The 20125-nt window shown below is 38.7% G+C and overlaps 1 protein-coding gene across 2 annotated transcripts in view; it reads right to left on the reverse strand.

Moving 5' to 3' along the window:
• Nucleotides 1-8957: 8957 nt before the first annotated feature.
• Nucleotides 8958-20125, reverse strand: part of LRPPRC (leucine rich pentatricopeptide repeat containing) — a gene marked incomplete at its 5' end in the record, with an annotated part of 87389 nt that continues 76221 nt past the window's right edge. For both annotated transcript variants that reach the window (XM_082277214.1, XM_082277215.1), the window contains 6 exons: nucleotides 8958-9453; nucleotides 10760-10902; nucleotides 13460-13544; nucleotides 15105-15179; nucleotides 17944-18059; nucleotides 18222-18361. In XM_082277214.1, the coding sequence (XP_082133340.1) occupies nucleotides 9397-9453; nucleotides 10760-10902; nucleotides 13460-13544; nucleotides 15105-15179; nucleotides 17944-18059; nucleotides 18222-18361 (616 nt within the window). In that variant the 3' untranslated portion in view covers nucleotides 8958-9396. The remainder of the gene's footprint in view (nucleotides 9454-10759; nucleotides 10903-13459; nucleotides 13545-15104; nucleotides 15180-17943; nucleotides 18060-18221; nucleotides 18362-20125) is intronic.

Consider the following 20125-nt stretch of genomic DNA (forward strand, 5'->3'; position numbering starts at 1 on the left):
CCTCCTGCCTGCACTCCCTGTATCAGTATAACCAGAGTTGCTGTAGTCCACGACAATCTCAATACCGAGACTAAACAACACAAGGAAGACGCTGCCCAAAACTCACTGTGCTGCCCACTCCACAGGGCCAGCACAATGTTATGGACTTCAGCAATGTGGTAAGGCTGATGTGCCACTCTGGCACAGCACTGCCTGCCAGTCCGACAGTGCCACCATCCCAAGGATTCATCAGCTGCTGTCCTTGCTCTCCCTATGTTCCCCCTGACCAGCTTTAGAAGGGATCTCCTCAGCTGTAAGTCCTGGTCCCTGATCCTGCAGGCAACCAAGTCAGTGCAAAAACTGCTTTTGGACTGGCACCACATTTAATTGGTCACAGGGTTTCCAGGTTGTTTGGTCCAAGTATTTGAACAACCCAACACAACCCAACAATGGGGCAACAGGCTGTGGGGCTGCACTGTGCAGGCACGTCCAGTTTGGGAATGGGATTATCAAATACAAGCAACAACAACATTTGTAAGGAAAATTCACCAAATTTAGAACCATGAAAGTTGTTGGTTACATGGATACTGATGTGTTAAGAAACAGATTTAAAAATTGTCTTTATTAGTTTAGTATTTTATACAGCAAGAGGTGGGAAGTTCTTCCCAATTTCCACTCCAAGTTTTTGCAGTCTCTCCACTACAGCAAAAGGACAAAGTCTTTTAGCACTGGAAAATGGATTATAAAAACACTGCCTTGCATATTGGCTCATGGGTAGTGTTAGTCCTCCATAATATTTTTAACTTCTCCTTGGGGATGGACTAGCTTTCACTATGGCTAATCTAAATTAGTAAGTAGTTGCCAAAAGTTTCATTTCATATTCATTTCATATTCATTCATTCATTCATTCATTCATTCCCTTCAGAAATGCTAGGTAAGTGACAAGTACCAACAGCCATCCTTTTAATAAAAACAAAACAAGAACAAAAACCAAAACATTAAATTCCTTTAAAAAAAAAATCACAGACAATACACTAGAGATTCTTTGGGTAAGAAATTGCAGGTGTTGGTGTGTCCACTTGCACCAGAAGTAACAAACCTTTCAGGTTATAGGGGCAGTGATTAATTTTAATGGCAGTAGACAAGAAACAGTGTACACAGAGCTCTGTGACATGCTGCTTTTTTTTTTATATACTCTGAGAGCCAAGACAAGCCCTTCATGTGTTAGCAGCTATTAATTAAGGCAACAATGTTTAAGCAGTGGGTTGAGGTAATTTTAAAACTGCTTAACCCTTTTCAGAACTGCTGAGCTTTAGAAAGCACCATATACATGTGTGTGTGTTCATATTAACATGTAGACGTATTTGCATGAATGGATTACATATATATGTATGTACACACATAACTAATGCCTATGATCACTCTTCTTTTTTTTGTAGAGAATATTTAAAAAGCAGTTCAGATCCATAATTTATAGAAGTGCTGTTGCCAATTCGTATAATTAATTATAAGACTGTTTGTTGACATTTATTTTGTCATTAAATCAAACTTAAAGGTTATTTTGAATCGCAAATTTTGTTGGCATTATTTTGCTTTCATGGCCACAATTAGATACTTATAATGCTTCCAGTGCTAAAAATCCTCCAACTTCAAACCCTCAACATTCACACCATGGCTCCAGAACCAGCATCTCCCATTAAAAACACATTTGGATGTTTTGCTCCTCTTTAAGCATCTGATCAGATTTTGCTGTTTCCTACTGCATCTCAGCACTGTTTCTGCCCCGCAATAGTTTTTCATGTTGAACAAGTGGGTTTAGAGGCCTAAATGGTAAAGTACAGGCCAGAACTACATGGTGAGTAAACAAACAATGCCATTTGCCTCAAAAATAGTTTGTATTTTTTACACAAGCAAATTAGCCTGAGTTTTCAAGGAAATGCAGAGGAATTGAAAATCTATGAACATTCACAAGTAGTCAAAACCAAAATGCACAAAAAATGTGTTTTTCAATAAACTCCTAGTGCCTTGCAATAACATACAACCATACCAGGTCACAGGTAACATCATCAGTCTTCAAGACAGTACCTTTGCTCACTTTCACTTACTGGGGGATGGGGGAAGTGTTTAGAAAACAACAAAAAATGTTTTAAAATAGGAAACCTTAAGGTTTCACTGAGAAAATCAGAAGGAAGAAAACCAAATAATGTAGCAGCACTGCCTCCACCAGCAGCTCCTCTCTGACACAAGTAAACATCATCCTTCTCACGATTCAATGCTGTGAAGATTGCCCTAAAAGAACTGAGTATTATCTTAATAATCACTTTTCAACAAACACCCAAATCTTCTATGACTCAGTTAAAAATAGCCAATCGCTTTGTGGTAGTGCTTCATCTGACTGTGGAAAGGCATTAAGCCAAAAAAACAGGAGCTCCAAATGAGGCAGCAGAAAAATGTGCTACACAAAATGAAAACTTTGAAGAACAAGACATGTAGTGCCCTTATTAACTGCCACCAGGTACAGGATGTTATGCTACACAAGGCAGCCACTGGATTTCCAGGTGGGAAAGTCGGAGGTCGAACCTGTGGTGGCCATCAGCCCAAGAGACTCTGATCTCAGCTGAGCAAGGCAGAACACCAACAACGTCTTTGCTCTTTTAGCATCCCCTTGATAGAATCATTTAATCAACTTTTTGGCTTGTAGTTCGTAGCAATAGGAGCATGAGCTGCCATCCCCCCCCAGAGCCACAGCAGGATTTCAGGCCGGTGGGCACAGTTGGAAAGCTGGCACCGTCCCACCAGTCCCGCAGCGATTCTGCACACAGCACTTCTGGCCACTCACACCACAAGCTGTACCTGCTTCCCCACTTCCCCCCAAAACTCCTACAAAAAATCATATAAAAAACCATTTTGGCCAAGTGTTATTGTTACCAAGAAAGGTGCGCTTGTCTGGTTACAGCAGAGCTCAGCACTGCTGAACGCTTTCCACACATTTGCTCCAGGTTTGTTCCTTCTAAAAGCAAGACAAAAGAAAGGTGAATGAGTATTTTTAGCTTTTTGTACTTCACAGGGAATTGCTCAGTGCCTCTATATTAGAAAACCGCCTTGCAGCTCTGTAGTATGTTCAGTGACAGGCGCATGATAAATTTCCACTGGAAAAAACTCTTGAACATGACTGACAATAGTAAAGCCACAAATTACCGTAATTTTATGCCCCCTGCAGCTAGTGGTATAAAACATAGTTTCCAACCTTGTTTTTACTTGCTGAATTTAGACAAATTTATAATGTTATTGATGACAGTGAGAAAGACACTCAAATGCAGAAATTGTATTCCTTGGCATAAACACAACTGGAGCACAGTATTTTATATGTACTATAGGGGATGAAAAATATGGCTGTCACTAAATCCATATATATAAAAAAAGATGGAAAACTAAAGGATTCAAAATAATTTCACATTATATACATATTTATTTTCAGCTATCACACACTTGATCAGGGTTTTTTTTCTCCTCCCTGTAATGCTGAACTGTTAACTAGGTGCAGCACATGATATAACCAGCACTCTCTCTTGCTGAACATTAATGTTTGAAATACAGGCTGTGTCAATAATATAATGAATAAAAGCAAAAACCTTGTTTAAGCAAAGATATATTGCTTCTAATGGATTTTCCAGTGAGTATGCGCTATCATATTTCTAATTTTTACAGTGTAATTTTACTTACAAAGGGTTCTGAGGGCCCTAGAAATGGACAATTGCTTGATGATCGGGCTTTACAGTTAACTAACCCCACACACAGACCCTTCTAGCTACTAACTACAGTAATGGGAGGGAAATCCCAGGGAGCTCTGCAAGTAACAAGGACATTTGCATGATTTATTTTTGGTTTAGAAAGAAAATTTGTCAGATTATGGCTCAGTAGCAGGCTCAGCAACTGGATACAGTTGCTTCAGTTACAACCTCACCTCAGGCTGCAATTGCAGTATCAGAACACACAAAGAAACGGTGATGGCCCCAGTGCTACACATGGTCCTGTATCCAGACTTCTCTTCAGAACCACCCCCAATTATACTAACACCACACTTGCTATTACAGCTGCTTTTGAATTTGAGGAGAGGTTGAAGAGGCTGCTGCTGGGACAAACTTCCTTTGGTATTTCTGGCCTGTGATGATGCTCCTCTTCCTTCAGTCACCCAGCTGTGATTACAGGACCAGTGCCATCCCGACTCCCTGTGGGGGAAAGGCATGAGGGCCAGGCTTGACTCAGAAGCTCTAAGCTCTGATCAGTCCTTCATGGCCTCTTCCTCTTGGGCTCAGCAGCCAACACACCCTAGCAGTCCCTGCTGCTGCCACAGCGTTCTCCAGCAAACCTCAAGGAGAAGCAGTTGAAGAGGAGTCAGCGGGAGCCATGAGAAAGGCAAAGGTCCATGGTGGTGTCATCAACCATGGCAGCCAACAAGCTGCAGGCTGCTCCTTCCTCTCATGGTCATTCACTTCCAATCCCAATCCCTCCTAAATCCCAGGCCTAAGGCATCACACTGAAGCTGCTGGTTTTGTCTATTGAGACCCACAACTGTCATCCTTCCCGATTTCCCTGTACTTCCCATCCCTTCAGAGTTCCTCTGCAGTGATCCTGTGTTTTGACAACCACTCCTCCCAGCCCATCTCCCATGAATAGAAATCCAGCACCAAACAAAGCAGCCTTTCACAGCCTTCGACAGCCTTGAAGGAGGTTGGCTAGAACAACCCTGTCTTGTCCACACTCCCCTGCTTTCCCTCCAATGCTTTCCATCTAGGAACTCCACCCTCCACTCCTGCCCTCAAGACTCATCTCCAACTATCTACAACCCTTCCCAAAACTCACTTTTCAGATTTGCCCTGGTCTCATGGAGTACATGAAGAACAGCAGATACCAACTACTTGCCAAGCCAAGAATTCAATTTGCTGCTGGTTGTCAAGACTCATCACTGCCAGACACTGGGGTTCACTGCTTTCTAAGCCCTGAGTTCATTGTCACTTAGAGCTGAGGGAAGCAACTGTGAGAAACAAAGAGGTTTGTAGCAATCACTGCAGACAATAGCAATTCCATAGATACCAGTGCTTTATCAGTGTTCAAGAGTAATCACATGACAAATTGGGAAGCATTAGCCAATTACAATATAAAGGTTTAAGAGTATCAGAGAGGAACCTTGCATTAATAGTTTTATCTATAAGTAGATCAATGTGGAACCCCCGTCTATAGCAGACACTGCACAAGACAGTTTCTATTATCTCATTTTCTTAATTACAGGAAACAGTAGAGAAAACTTGAACCTCAAACTTCCATATCTACTCTTATTTCCATATCTAATGGGAAACCCAGCACTCTGCTCTTGTAGCTGAGGATCTGCACATTCAGGAAGATGCCCTCAGACTGAATTACAGTCTCAGTTAGAAGGATATTGGATTTCCTCTGATTATTGATTCACAGAAGCACTGGCAAACCACCAGAGGCTGCAGCCATTCTGGAAAGGAAATACTTTTTGGCAGTTACTTTACACAGAAATTGTGAGAATAGTTTTAAGAAATGAAGAGAAATATTTGCTAAAAAATAAAGGGCTAAATTGAATGACAGTCTCAGCTTTTTCTTACATGCTTACTTTTTTCACCTTTACAGTAAAAATAAACTGGTGCAGGAAACTGGACATTCCTTCTAGATGCTGACAGATTTCTCACATTGAACAGCAAAACCTCCTGGTCACATCCATCACGTCTGTCATTTTCTCCTCTGCTGTGTTCCTGGGAAGTCCAGAAACATCACATGTTCAAGAAAAGCACTAAATACAGTAGCACCCTGGTGAACACACTACCAGTCTATTTCTCTATCAATATGTGCATTCGTGATCCTCCCTGGTCATGTAAACGGCAGCTGGAATCCTGCTGACTCAGGCATTTGATCTATAAAAACCCTCTGACTCTCACTGCCAGAGTCACAATCCGTTCAGCTACTCCATTCTCAACAGTGGGTACGTATTAAGAAAGTCAGAAGACAGCTGCTAACCTACCAAGCTGCAATTCTTGCCATAAAAAAGGGTCTCAGGAGACAGTGAGTTGAACGAACTGTTTTAGTAGATAAGGATAAAACTATAGCATGTAATTATCATGCTGCAGAATGACTCCATTGGTAGTTAACGAGGAAACTTTTCCCGTGTTGATCTCGAAAGCCCAAAAAGTCCCCTCCTCCTGCCCCTGCCTCAAGGAGAGTGGGGGAAGAGGCAAGCCCATAATGCGGTGCAGGGCACAGAAGTGAGATTAAGTCATCTCAATTCAAGCAGCAAGCTTTTCCCAGTCCTCTCAACCCCAATCAAGACACACAATTATGCAAACACATACACACTCCCACAATTTGCTTTTTTACAGTAACATGTCAGGTCATGGCATGTCAGCAGGCTCTCTGCTTCCCACGGAGGCCTCTGGAAAGGTCCATCTCACAGACACCACACCTGGTCTGGATCTTGCACAATCCCAGTTATCCACTAGCCAGTGGCAAATAATTCTATCCTGCTTTAAAGGGGTGCATGCGGTGGTCAGTGTGACAGAGTGTGTTTGCTCTCAGGACCAGTAAATCACCATGACAAGTTCGCAAGGCTGCCATTCTGCATTTTGTCATCTTACAGGTTTCTCTCTTTGAAGATGAAGAAATAATGAAACTGCCTACTTCTTTGGTGAAGAAATGCCAACCTTCTAAACTGCACTTTTCTTCATGCTTGAAATGGCTGAGTCTCAGCACAACGATGCACAAGAAATATTATCATTTCAAGCGTGCTCTTGAAGCGTCGGCACAAATGCCGAATCTGCAAAACCTTCCCGGTATAACCTGGTTTCAGACTGAGATGATTGTGTCCCAGAGTGGCACAAATCCCTCACTAGCCCACATTTTAAAGACAGGAGAGACTGCACTTCTCTGTGTAATCATCCCCTAACTGCACATGAAACATTTACTGGAACAGGAAATAAAAAGTATTATGAACAGCAGCCCATCCTTTAAATAATCTGCTCCTTCCCATCTCTGCCACAGAGGTGGGTTGGGCTCCATGAGTCCAGGCTATTCCAACGGGATCCCAAATGGTCAGCATGTCCTTTTGCCCGTTTCCCTGTCACTGCGGCCATGAAACCCTGGTTCTGTTTGGTCTCATGTTCCTGCAGCGCCTCACTGACATTTAATCAGCTCTGCAGCTGGTTTGCTCAGCCCATAACTTTCCATGAGGTCACTCAAAAGGCAATTTTGGAGCTGAAAACAATTTAATTTATACTCTTCAGTCACAGGCTATCAAATGTACTTTTTACCTCCGTAACTGCAAAAATTAAATTACAGAGCATGCTTCTGGCAGAGTTCAAGTCAAACCAGCTAGAAGAAAAATGCACAGATGTTAACTTGCACCAATACTGCATGGTCAGACCCCACCGTGGGCACCAGCAACACACAGCCCTGCATCTGGAGGGCAGCAGCCAGCTCTCCTGCCTCAGAGGGCAGCAGCCAGCAAACATGACCCCTTGGTATAACAACTGATGAGTGCAGTACCTGATCCACAGCCTCATTCACCTCCTTGTCAAAAAGGGAGTTAAGATGAAGAGATCTGCTGTTAACTTCCTCTGTGATGACCTGGTGTTTGCTTCAAGTAATATTCTCTTCCTTAATCCATGTGCTAGCTCAGCTCCAGCAGCATCCATGCCCATTTCCTCCAGTTAGGCTCAGCTGTGACTCTGCTTACAGGAACACGGCTACTGCTGTGAAATGGAGAGAGATTCACGAGATGACCTCTAAAAACAAGACCTGTGGCACCAGAGAAAGGGTTGCCAACTAGTTGACACAGTCTTCAATTGTGCTGTTATTACACTGAAACACATGTAATGTAGCTGCAGCTTTAGAAAAAAGAACAATCTCCATTTGTGAAATGAAATAAACTGAGTCCTGCCTATGCATGCTTTCAGATAGGGCACACACAACCATTAGGCTATGAATGAGATTTCAAATGTTAATGCCTTATCTTGACAAGCCAGGAACAAAGGGTGCAAGATGGTTCGAGCCATGTAGCTGCCGTATGTTGTCGAGTCTACGCTTGTGGAGTGATGAAGGTCACTGCAAAACCACACCACTGAGGAAGCAGACTGCTTGCATTCATCCAGCTTGCCTGGAAAACAGAATTGACCATTCTCCCCCCTCCTGATTAGTGAAGCCTCATGTTTAAAGTACAGCAGGATTTTTCTGTGTATTTTTTAATATAATAATTAATTAAATTGGAAGTTTCACTTAAAAAAAAAATTAGGTCCCGATTTCTTTCTTTGACACATTCAGATTACCATACAAGTCTTGCAAAATTTTGCCAAAACCTTGTGTGCACACATGAATTTTAAATTACCACAGTTTGCCTATGCGGGAAAACCTAAGAAAGATAACGTTAAGATATGGCTGAAAACATAGAGATTAATAAACAAAGCTATGAAATGCACAGAAACAATCTTTCATTTTGTTAAAACCTGTCTGAAGTACTCAGTAGGCAACATATTCCATTTGCAAAACCAATGTGCAGATTTGTGAGTTTCCATCATTATGCATAGAGAGAATGGGTGTCTTTTCTACCTATTATTTAATCTTTGTAACTTAGACGTGTCTTATTTTCATGATCACACAACTCTGGGCTCTAAAATATCGTATCAGAGTAGCTGTACTCCCACATTCCTTCAAATAAAGCATGTCCACTAGTCTCCCAGTAAGTAAAAATTGCTACCCCTGCAAAGAATAGGCACTGCTTTGTTTAAAGGGCCTGTTTCCATGGATATGCAGTTCTTGTGTCTGTAAAATCAACTGGACTAACAGTTATGAGAATGAAGATGCTATCCAACTACAACACACAAGGCTAGTGTAAAAAGGTGAAAGTATTTTGTCTTTACGTGTAATACGCAACACCCTACCAAGCTGCTTAACACAAGAAAGTACAATTAACAGAAAACTTAAAAAATATGTTTATTTTCTGCGTAGATACAGCTGAATCCTGAAGATTACATTCTTCACCCTTATACTTCACCCCAAAGTACAGTGACCAGGCAAAGAACAAGGAATAAGACAGACTCCTTCAGTTACAGTTCCAGCAACTTTCTTGATATACATACATCTGGCAAATCAACAGGGGCAAAGAAACAGTTGAGTTTATAGCAGATCATACATCAAAACAGAAATATCTCAGAAGGCTGCATCTTGATATTTCATTAACAATTTTAACAGCATTTCTATTAATGAATGTTTCTATCAACTGCAGTTACGGAAAGTGATGTTAATCACAGATTTAAATTAAAAATTACACATAACATGCTTTTTAAAGTTTTTATTGAATCAGTATTTAAACAATTTCATAAACAACTAAGTCATAAAACTGTCTGTTCATGATGCTTCCGATTTTCTGTTCTTCCATTTTTCCACATAGAACTTGAATGTCTCCTATAAACAGAGCGGAATAAACAAGTTCAACCGTGTTTCAACTGAAAAGTTACTAATTCTGAACAAAGTCTTATGTCCTGACAAAATCTATTATTCTCTGTCATGCAAAACTAGATCTGTATTGAAGTCTGTATAATTAGGAAAAATACCAGAGAGAGTGAATAAAAGGAAAAGGAAAACCTTGCCAAAAATGCATAATGAAGCTTCTATTACTAAATGCAATAATATAATCAATTTCATTTTTAAAATGAAAATACTTTTTAACTTCAATCTGCAATTGTGTCAAAAAAATTGAAACGCTTTTAAAGACCAAGCTGCATTAGAGAAAAATTGAACAGGGAAATCAGAAAATGAATCATCCCAGTGACTTGGAAAAAACACTTTTTTTCCCTAGCTACATATAAGAAACAGACATTCTAGGTTTAAAATTTACAGTCCAAATAAAAATTCAGATTATAAATTATGTCAAAGATGTAGAAAAAACCCACCATAGCCATTGAAAGGCTAAACCAAGTATTTTGCGCCAAGATTTTCTCTGATTCTTTACAAAATTAGGAAAGAAAATCACATTTATCATGAAGCAATATAGAGAAACAGCCTACAGCCAGTCGTTACAGAATTATATGAGAACATTTTTTTCAGAATACAAAAAGTGGTGAGAAAATAGCAATAAAAAGTTTGCTTAGAGAATGGAAAATACAACGTCTTCAAATTTTACTTTGCAAAAATGGTACTAGTAGATTATTAGTCAAAGGAATGATGCAAAACTATTTGCAGTCTTGACAAATTTAATATCATGCTGCTTGTCACCCTCAAGTAACATGTATTTGCACAGTTGCATACCTATGTTGGCAGGGCAGCTGGAAAGAAACCTGCAGTAGAAAATGAATTCCTACAGTTCTAAAATTCCATCCTACTAGTGCAGCAACTTACACTAGACACAAAACACTAATTAATGAAAACTAGAAGCCATTAATTGTTACTGAAGCACACATTCTGTAAGCCTTTTCAAGTCCCATTGCTCTGATAAATGCCCCAAGGAGATTTGATAAAGGTACACCCGTAGATGAGTGCCTGATAAGAATGAGGTAGTTGAAATATTGTAAGCCCCAAGAGGTTTTACTTCCTCAAGTCAAATCCAATGCAAGATTACCATAGCTCCCACAACACCAAGACTTCATAAATTACCTCCTTTGAGGAGTCTCTGCAGAGACCTGGTCCCTATGTCATTATTCATGCAATTTGTTTTATTAACATTGAACATACACAACTCTGCAGATCTATTTCTTAATTAGGAAATACTCACAGGGGGTTCAGTGAAAGGGACAGGCTCTCCTACTTTCTTCAGAAAAGTTGCTAAAGATTTCAAAGAGATCTCGTGCAGCTCTATATTCTTCGCTTTTGTTTTCTCATACGTAGCCTTTACAGAAGCAACATCCCCATCCAATTCTGAGGGAAAAAATAAAACCCAAAAGATCTCAGTGGTTACTTGTTTCTCTTTTCACCTGTTTTCACTCATGCTTAACCATCGACTTCTCTGCTGCTCAGACTTTTGCTTGAGAAGCACTGGGATGAAACTGAAGCGACCCCTGACAGTTTCACTGCTGTCCCCGGGGTCCTAGAAGCAGCACAACAGTCCCTAGCATCTTGTGAACATCAAGGAAGCCATCACATCCAGTTAAATTCATTCTGTTGCTCGGGAGAACACAAACACCTGCAGTATGGGAGCTGTCTCAGGTTTTACTTGTTGACATTTGGAAACATCTTCACAACCATAGGAGCTATAAAAACAATGGCTCATAAAGAACAAAAAAAGCATTGTGCAGAAATGGATAGCCTGTGTCCCTTTCTCGTGAGAAAAAGCTTCCCACTCACATCTGGCAAGTGGCTGAGCTCCTTTTTGAATGTGGGAGGCTACTGCAAAAACTGCATGAAATGACAGCTTAATGAAAGCATAGAAATCATTAACTTTCTACAACTTTAAAATAGGTTTATTGTATGGGAAACACCAACAAAAAGAGCTAATACTTAGATTGCATTTAATGGACCACACAATTGTGATTTTACATATTTCTTTTTTCTAAAAGGTATACAGCAAAGGATTATGCATCACATCTCAGGACAAGGTAAAGGAGCAAAGGTCCTTTTATTTGTTCCATCATGGATGCGTGACAGATGATCAAACGTCTTTCAGCTGGGACCTATGTTCTACTGTATCTTTGCTAAACATGGACAATTATAATTTTATTTGCCCATTTATTTTAATAATTAGAAAGCATAACCAATTGTGGTAATAACAATACTCTGCCGTGTTTCAGAGACTTTTCTAACTAATTAAAAACAACAATGGCCTGAAAGGAGAATCATTTGTTCTCTCAAAAATTATGCTACTACAAGGTTGGATTTGGTCCAAAATAAGAAATTATATTTGAAAGCTTACTTACTTTAAAAAAAAAAAAAAAAATCTTTGATTTAAGAGATCTTATTTCTACCCCTCATGGCTAGAGCACAATCTATGCACAGCCTTCTCATTTTCAGTTGTGCGAAATATTTTGCAATATTTAACAGTCAAATGATCAATGTCTCATGCAGGTGAGATGATTGCACAGAAAAACCTGGGAACAGCTTTTAAAACTCTTCATGCTGCTACTGAATGTTTCCTCTAGAACCTGCTAGGAGCCAGGTACACCTCTGCCTGAAGAGAGAGTACAGCAAGCATCTGCTCATACACAGTGTGGCTTCATATGTTCAATACACTCTAACCACTGCTTTAGGTATAGTAGGGCAAGTGACTGATTCTCTGCAATCTCTTTATGAAACTGCTATACTATGATGTAGTTAGGAAGGATAGCGAACAACTTACTAAGCTCACTTACAGAATTTTTACTAGTAAAAATTTACTGGTAGTGGTCAAAGCAGCACAGGACTAACGACAGCATAAAGCATCAAGTACAATGCTGCTGACAGAAGGGCAACTTTTTGTTTTGTAAAAACATGTTAGAAAACTTACCCTGCTGTGAACCTGAAGCTATCTGTTACAGGGCTAAACGATTTTGGTAGTGATTGCTCTTTGGAATGTTACTAAGCAAGCAAATTTTCTAAGTTAGATAACACATCATGGGACTTCTACAACTTGATTTTAAAAAGTAGGTTTGTATTCATTTACCACCATACCATGGATTTGTGTTTGAAGTGTTTTACCTAATTATTCCTATTTATCCCCTCTGTGATAGACTGGAGCACAAGGGCTTCTGTCCTTGTACTTTTTTGCTTGTAACACATGTGTGAAAAGTATTTACTCCCTGTAATAAGACTGGAGCACAGCATCAGAGTACACAAGGCAAAGTACTCTACAGCACAGCGGTGCAAGCTTCCAACTGAGTGTTGCCATAGGAGCTGTACATCCTGGTTTGTCAAGAGTAAATCTTGCAAATAAACATAATTAAACAAACAACTTGATTTTTTAGAGGTGCTCACCTCTGACCTCAACTATAAGGAGAGCTGATGAGTACTTCAATGTAAATTCAAATGAAGGCATCTAAATATTAACTTTGGCTGAATTACAAGATGCATAAAGAATTTACACTAATAAGACTAAGATCCTTTTGTATTACTGACAGAACTAATCACGATTTTCAAACACACACACAAACACACACATGGAACCAATATTACTACATGTTTTGGGGGAAAAAAGCTGGATTCATTTTAAAAGCCATTCATTCCTACAGTATTTTTCCCCATGGCTTAAGATGGATTTTTTCTTATTCCATGAAACACCTACTTTAGGTTCTAAGTAAAGGATTCAGGGCTCGTGTCAGCTCGTTGCTCTTCCACCCTAACAGCTAGGACAGCATACAGACCCAACAGACTGAAATGAGAAAAACCTCAGATAACCCCTGCACCTCTTTATGACTCGAACTGTAAAGCAAGCAAGGGCTTGCATGACCTTTCTGAATGTCTCCAGAGTTCTTACTAAAACACCATCCCAAGGAGAGTCACTCACCGTAACATCTCAAGAGGTACCGGTACGCCACCACCAGATCGAGACGCTCAGGAATCAGTTCTAGAAGTGTCTCGATCCTCTTTGCCTGTGAAATTCAATGCACAGACAAAAAGAGCATTAACTTGAAATCTTAAAGAATAAAATAAAGCTGCCAAAGTTAGAACAGTGATTGCACATTTTTAAATGAAATTAACTGTACTGGTAACAAGGAATGGACTATGTGACTAAAAGTAGATACAATAATTTCCTTCCCAAAATTTTGTATGCAGATATGAAATTGTAAAAGAAATGAATCACAAAATGCAATTAATGTAATAAAGGTCTAAAATCCATACTCAAGAATCCTAAACACTAGTGTGTCTTTTTTTTTCAGGTAGGTAATTAACGTAGTAATGAGAATATGGCAGGATTTCAACCAATTTAGGAAAACTGCAAAACACTTAGCATCCTTCAATGACCTAGAGGTCAATGGTAGCTATGATCAATGCTTAAAAGGAGTCAGATTACTAACTAATGTGCTTAAGTTTGGAACCTCCTTCCCTCAGCCTCTGATTCCAGTTTCAAAAATTCTCAGGTTTTAAATTAAAAACCGTTCATAGAAATTAATAATAACACCTTTATCACACACTACCAACTTCGATGTGTTAGTAAAATTTCAGCTTGATGAGCTGGGAAACTTCAACGTTTTTAGTTCCTTCTTATACACACCAAACAATAGAATAGTGTTTATCACGTCGTATTTATCATCATCACTTCAGCAAAAGAACTTTAAATCTATTAGCATTTAATGGCAATTTCCACAAAACATCATGTTCATTTGCCTCATTTGAAAAGTATTTACTATAGTTTGTGTGCTAGATGTCTCCTGATGCTGCTCCTCTATGAGAGGAGAATCCCTGTGGTTTTGCTTGGGTGTGTATTTCAGGGTCTTTTTGGTTGTTGTTGTTCAGTGTTGGGTTTGAGGGTTGGGGGCAGCGGGTGTTTGAGTTTTTTAGTGTGTGCTAAGGCTTTTTTGTTAGGGGTAGGGGGGTTTTTGTTGGTCTTTGGATTTATGTTTTATTTGTTGTGGGGTTTTTTTGCTTACTTTGAGGGGGCTATATGAGGAGGGAAGGATAAGAGTAGAGAGCAAGCACATAAATGAGAGCATTTCAAATTACAGGGAACGAGCACAAAGCCAGGAACATAAACAGATGCTCCAACTAGATACATGTCCAAACCACCACAACAAGTAATATGAAAAGTGTCCTTTAATGTAAACACAGAGGCATTTTATCATCAGAGAGAGGCTGAGGTTTTAACTTGCATTTGTATTCGTACAATGTAGCCAATAAAACAAGGACTGTGATACTGAACTGGATCATGCAGTAAAACCTTTTAAGCATAGTGTTTGCAGGATATACAGTGTAACATCAAAAGCACAGGAAATAACTGAAACAATAGAAAAATATTAAGTACACCCTCCTTTCCATCATGCTCCATAATGTAAACTGTTCTTTAAATACAACCAGCTCTGGAAATTAACCTCCCCCCTCCCCAAGAAACCCAGTAAAGCTGTCAACTGTGAAGTTCAAAGCACGTTAACAGAGGTTGATGGAATAGTACTTTGCTACATATAGAATTGTATACATGAAAAAAAATATTATACCTGTCCAGGTTTAGATGCTGCTCTAGCCATAAAACGCCCCAAAGTTCTCTTCTCCTGAACTATTGCATCCCACCTCTGAAGACAAAGAAATCATTAATGTAGCAGACATGAGCAGGTTACTGACAAACAAAATGACTAAGGTGAACATTTCCAATTACAGATGCTTAAAACAACATACTAATATATTACCTATTTACAAGGTAAATAATTGACTATTAGTTTGATAAGAAAACCAAAGAAACAACCACAAACCAAGTTTATTTCATGCACTTCTTTGATAAACATTTTTAAAATGGTAGGTATAAAGTTTGTTTAAAACAATAGGGGAAAGAATTAAACTAATACTTCAATATACCACAAAAACGAGGTTTAGGACTGCAAAAGAATGGAAAAGAGAAACACTATTCCTCTCCAATTATACTGCCAAGCATTCACAAGTGAGCTAGGGATCATAAGGTTAATTATACATTTAATAAGGTGTCAGGGAGATAACTGCTCGTTTCTTTATAAAAATTAAAATGTACAAAGCAAGTTCTCTTTAAAGTATAATTACCTACACTTATGCATACAAAGGACTGATTTCAATCTCTCTATTTTATAAAAGGCTTTAACTGCAATAGACAGGGTTTGAGAGAGAGAAGTTGAACTTAGGAAAGTTTGAGACAGACCAGATAAAAATCAAAAATTTGTCTTACTTTAGGAAAGAGGAGAAAATAAAATATACAAGACAATATTTAGTGTAGGTTCCTCAAAGATGTCAGTCTTAAAACTCTTAACAATGCAGTATGGTTTTTTAATCAGCTGCAGGATATCACTACCAAAATGCACAGGAAAAAGAGAATATTGTGCATATGAAAACACATACCATGAATTTCCTACAATCTATTAGTATTGTAGACATATGCAAAAAAGAAATTTTGGGTTATGCCATGATGAGTATTCTGTGTAAGTAACATGGTTTACAAGCTTCTTTAAGGTCCAGGTGAGAAGGTGTGAAGGTTCATTCCTTCAGGCAAACAGACAAAAAGTGGCTCTGTGGTGCTAAATAGGGGCAAAACACTGATGAGAGAAACTTGAAATATTTTATTACCAACTCTACCCATTCTCACCTGCTGTAAGTGCTCTGAGAGGAAAGAGTCTAGTTGGAGATATGCTATCCACAGCTCCCTTTCATGCTGAAGTTATCAAATCATTTCTGACTCTCATCAGCAAAAGCATTCTCCCTCCAGACAGTACAAAACATACTGTTGCTGTTTCATAAACTTTTAAATAGACTCTTAGAGGCATTTCTGAAAGCAAGGAGTCTCCATGTATATACTAATATTTCAGATTATAGGCAAAAGAGTTAATTTGGATTGTTGTTTACTTCCCAAAAAATAACAATGGGGAGTGATTATTCCTGTCCTCTAGTTAGCGATTAGTGGAATACTTAATCCACATAGCAGTCACAAATGTTCAACACAGCTCAAAGTTTGTCCTGAGCCATAAAACCCCCAAATTTTTTCATATACACGGAAGTTCCAACTCCAGCTTACCTGTAAATATCCACTTATAATGAGGTATTTTTAAATTGTCCCTTAAGACACAGGGTATACAATGTTATTTCAAGTACGCTATAGAGCCATGAATTTAATTCTAATTGTTGGATGCTGTTGTAACAAGTTTCAGTAATATATAAACGGACATTATTCCATGTTTTGGAAAATTTTAAGAACACTATGATTCTACTTAAAAATGAAAAAACCCTTACTTTCACAAAAGCAAAAAACCGTACCCAATTTTCATTTACTCATCCCATTTTAATTGAAGAGCAATCACCAAATCAGGAAGAGTAAAATAACTCGAGAATTTTTTTGCATTTTGATATTCCAAGCTATACAGCAAGAGGGTTTTATGGCAAAATTGTAGTCTCCTTTTCCTTTAATATTCAGATGACCAGTTAGGCAAAGCACTACACAAAGGGAATTACAGATAACACACCTCACGCTGTAGTGAAAGAACTGAACACCTTCGTTGGTATTGTCTTGGAATATCATAAAATATCCAGTGGCTGAAGCAGAGCTTTTTCTTTAACAGTTTAAAATACTTAGGAACTGGTAAATGAGTAGCATGTACTATCAGGAGATGGTAAGAGGCCTTGATTTGAGGCAGGAGCCTATGCACACATCAGCCTGACTGCTGGACTGTCACCTGCTTGGATGAGCCTCCTGATAGATCCTGTTCCCAGCACCCACAGCTCATCCAACCTCTTGTTTGGCTTTCCTTTAGCTCTGCACAAATGGCACCAATGCAGCTGTCTCAATTCCTAACTCAGCTGAGACTGTGACCCAGAGACCAATGTTTGGGTTTTAGTAAGTCTGTGACACTCATATGAATAGAAAGTAAATTCAATTCTTAAGAAACCTTGAGGACAATATATACAACATTATTGCAACCAAGTGAAGTCCATGACAAGCAATCACTGCCTGTTTCTGCTTTACAAACTGTACAGCTCTAAGATACTATGTTTATAGCACTTAGGAAGTTAGGTGAGAAGTTGCAAGGAAATGGTTTGCAAGAAACAACTGACATCCAGCAGAGAACTTAAGAGAAAAATATTTGCAATATACAAATACTTCCTTTATTTCCTTTGGGTTACTGGAATATAAAAAACCCCCCTGACACTGGCACGCACTACTACTCTCAGTACTAGAGCACAAGCTCATGGGTTAATCTAAACTGTGCACTGCTACTCACACTGTAATTCAGATGCATCCCAGCACCACACGTCTTTTTGACAATTTCTCAGGTAACTTTTGAAGAGCTCTGAGCATTTCTGTACCTCTTGTTGTGTCATTACCTGTATCAATGATCTGGCATCATCCACTCTGTCTGCAGTGATATACTGAAGGAAAAGATCTGTGACAGGTCTGTAAATTCCAAACTGACTGGCCAGTTGTTCTGCCATTGCACCAACTGCAAAATGATGGGTACATAAGGAAAATCTGGGGTTGAAAAGCCACTTTTGTAAACTTCACAGACATGATTTATGCTGACTGAGCAGATTTTACGTCTAATAGCTCTTTCATAACACCTCTGTTGAGTCAGAATATTTAAATATCATTGCAATTAACTTACATTTTTCCAAAGCTGGTTCTAATCCTTCCTCAGACACCTTTCTTAACAAATAGGAAATATTTCTGACAGTTTGATCAGGATTCTGTGCACCAGAGATAAGGAGAGGCTCAAGGTATTTCACAGCAGCATCAAGGTCATTGCTAGGAAAAGAGATTGAACTGGCTCAGTTTCTGAAATCAAGATTTCTAAACCAAAGAAGCAATACATTAAAGTTTTTGTTTTCTACATCAAGCTTGTATTTACCAGGAATAGTGGATGAAAAAATATTGACAAAAAAGATTTACTTTGTTCCGATATTGTAAAAGTGTAACAATTTATGACTGAATGAATAAATCAGTTAAAAAATAATTTTTAATGGCCTTTGACCTGTACAAAGTTTAGGTATTTTAGACACACTTTTTTCCTGATTAAGAAAGAAGAGTTCAGCTTGCTGCTTTAGGAAAATGTGTCCTGCAAATCTAGAAGGCAAAATCTAAACATTAACAGAGGGTATCTGAATAATTAATGCACGCAATTTAAGTATTTTTATGCAGTGCAATTAATTATTTACCTGATTTTTACCAGGCCTGTCTTTTTGGATGCAAAAGACAATATTAAATGTCATTTGGTCATTACATCTAAATGCTTTTAATCTTAAGGCTTAAATATAGCAAATGCTAATATAATAATGTAGGAAGTATTCACCAAAGTGTAAACTCTACTTCCAGCATTCTAAAAGGTTCAACGACAACATATCTTACCAGTCCAGTCTAAAAACTACTTTAATTGAAAAAGAAAATTGAGCACAACGAATGCTTTTAGGTGAAGCAGAAATACAGCACATGTGAACGCTACGAAAAATGCTTTGAAAACTGTATCACTAACATAGATCTGCCAATAGATGAACCTGTACTGAAAATATCTGCAAGAATCTGTTTTTCAGAGTTGTCAAGGTACAGATTGCAAGGTATTTGAGAATATATAGGCTGCATATTATTTCCACTGCTAAGTCTTTTCATACATCAAGTTCGTTTTGGTATGGGAAAAGAAAAGTTGACGCTCTACCTGCATACAACAATTTCTATATTTATTCCTGTCATCAATCTCCATCTTAAGAACACAGCCTGCAACACTTTCATGACACGGAAATACAGGAAAATAAGCAGCTTATAGGACAAATAATGAAGTGTCCCTCCCATCTGAAGCGTTTCATTTACGTACAAGTCCATGCACTAGAACTGTTGTGCCAAGGACTGTTCAGATCTGCTTCCTGTGGCCTGGCATGCCTGAGGCAATCAGGAATCTGTTATGCACTACAAAGGTCTACAGCTTTCCTGCCAAGTCAGGCACAGGAGGTCCACCTGACAAAACTAGTTTGAAATAAAATAACAGAATATGTAGGATTCCTGAGGATTGGTTCCTGCAAAGTAGATTTGAGAAGCTGACAATGCCCTTTCTCCTCCAAGTGCTTCCCCATGCAGTTTTACACAAAGGATAAACTAGCACAGTACCAACGTTATCAACTAAACCAGAAATGCAAGGCAAGAGCACAATACTGAATTAAACAGTTGAATCAAAGGCAACTTGAAAGTGTGGGGATAATTATGATAACTAAACTGTGGCCTAAAGCATCAGCCAAGCTTTTATAATTCTTACAAAAAAAACCCCACGGAAAGACCCCACTCCACAGATACACATCTGGCTTTCACATTTTGAAGGTAAAGAAAGTAATATTTCAAGAATATTTTGTCATTTCAACTACTGGAACAGGTAGTAGATTTTTGTTTCCAAACTATCACACACACAACCTCTGGGTGCTAAGTTCAATTAAGTAATTCCATTTTACCTTCAGATTTCATAGAGCTGTTGATGTAACACCAAGGAAACACTTTATATGCACATTAGAACAAAGGTTTCAAAGCTAA

The sequence above is a fragment of the Coloeus monedula genome (genome assembly GCF_965178545.1).
Source record: "Coloeus monedula genome assembly, chromosome: 2".
In the NCBI taxonomy this organism is placed as follows: domain Eukaryota; kingdom Metazoa; phylum Chordata; class Aves; order Passeriformes; family Corvidae; genus Coloeus; species Coloeus monedula.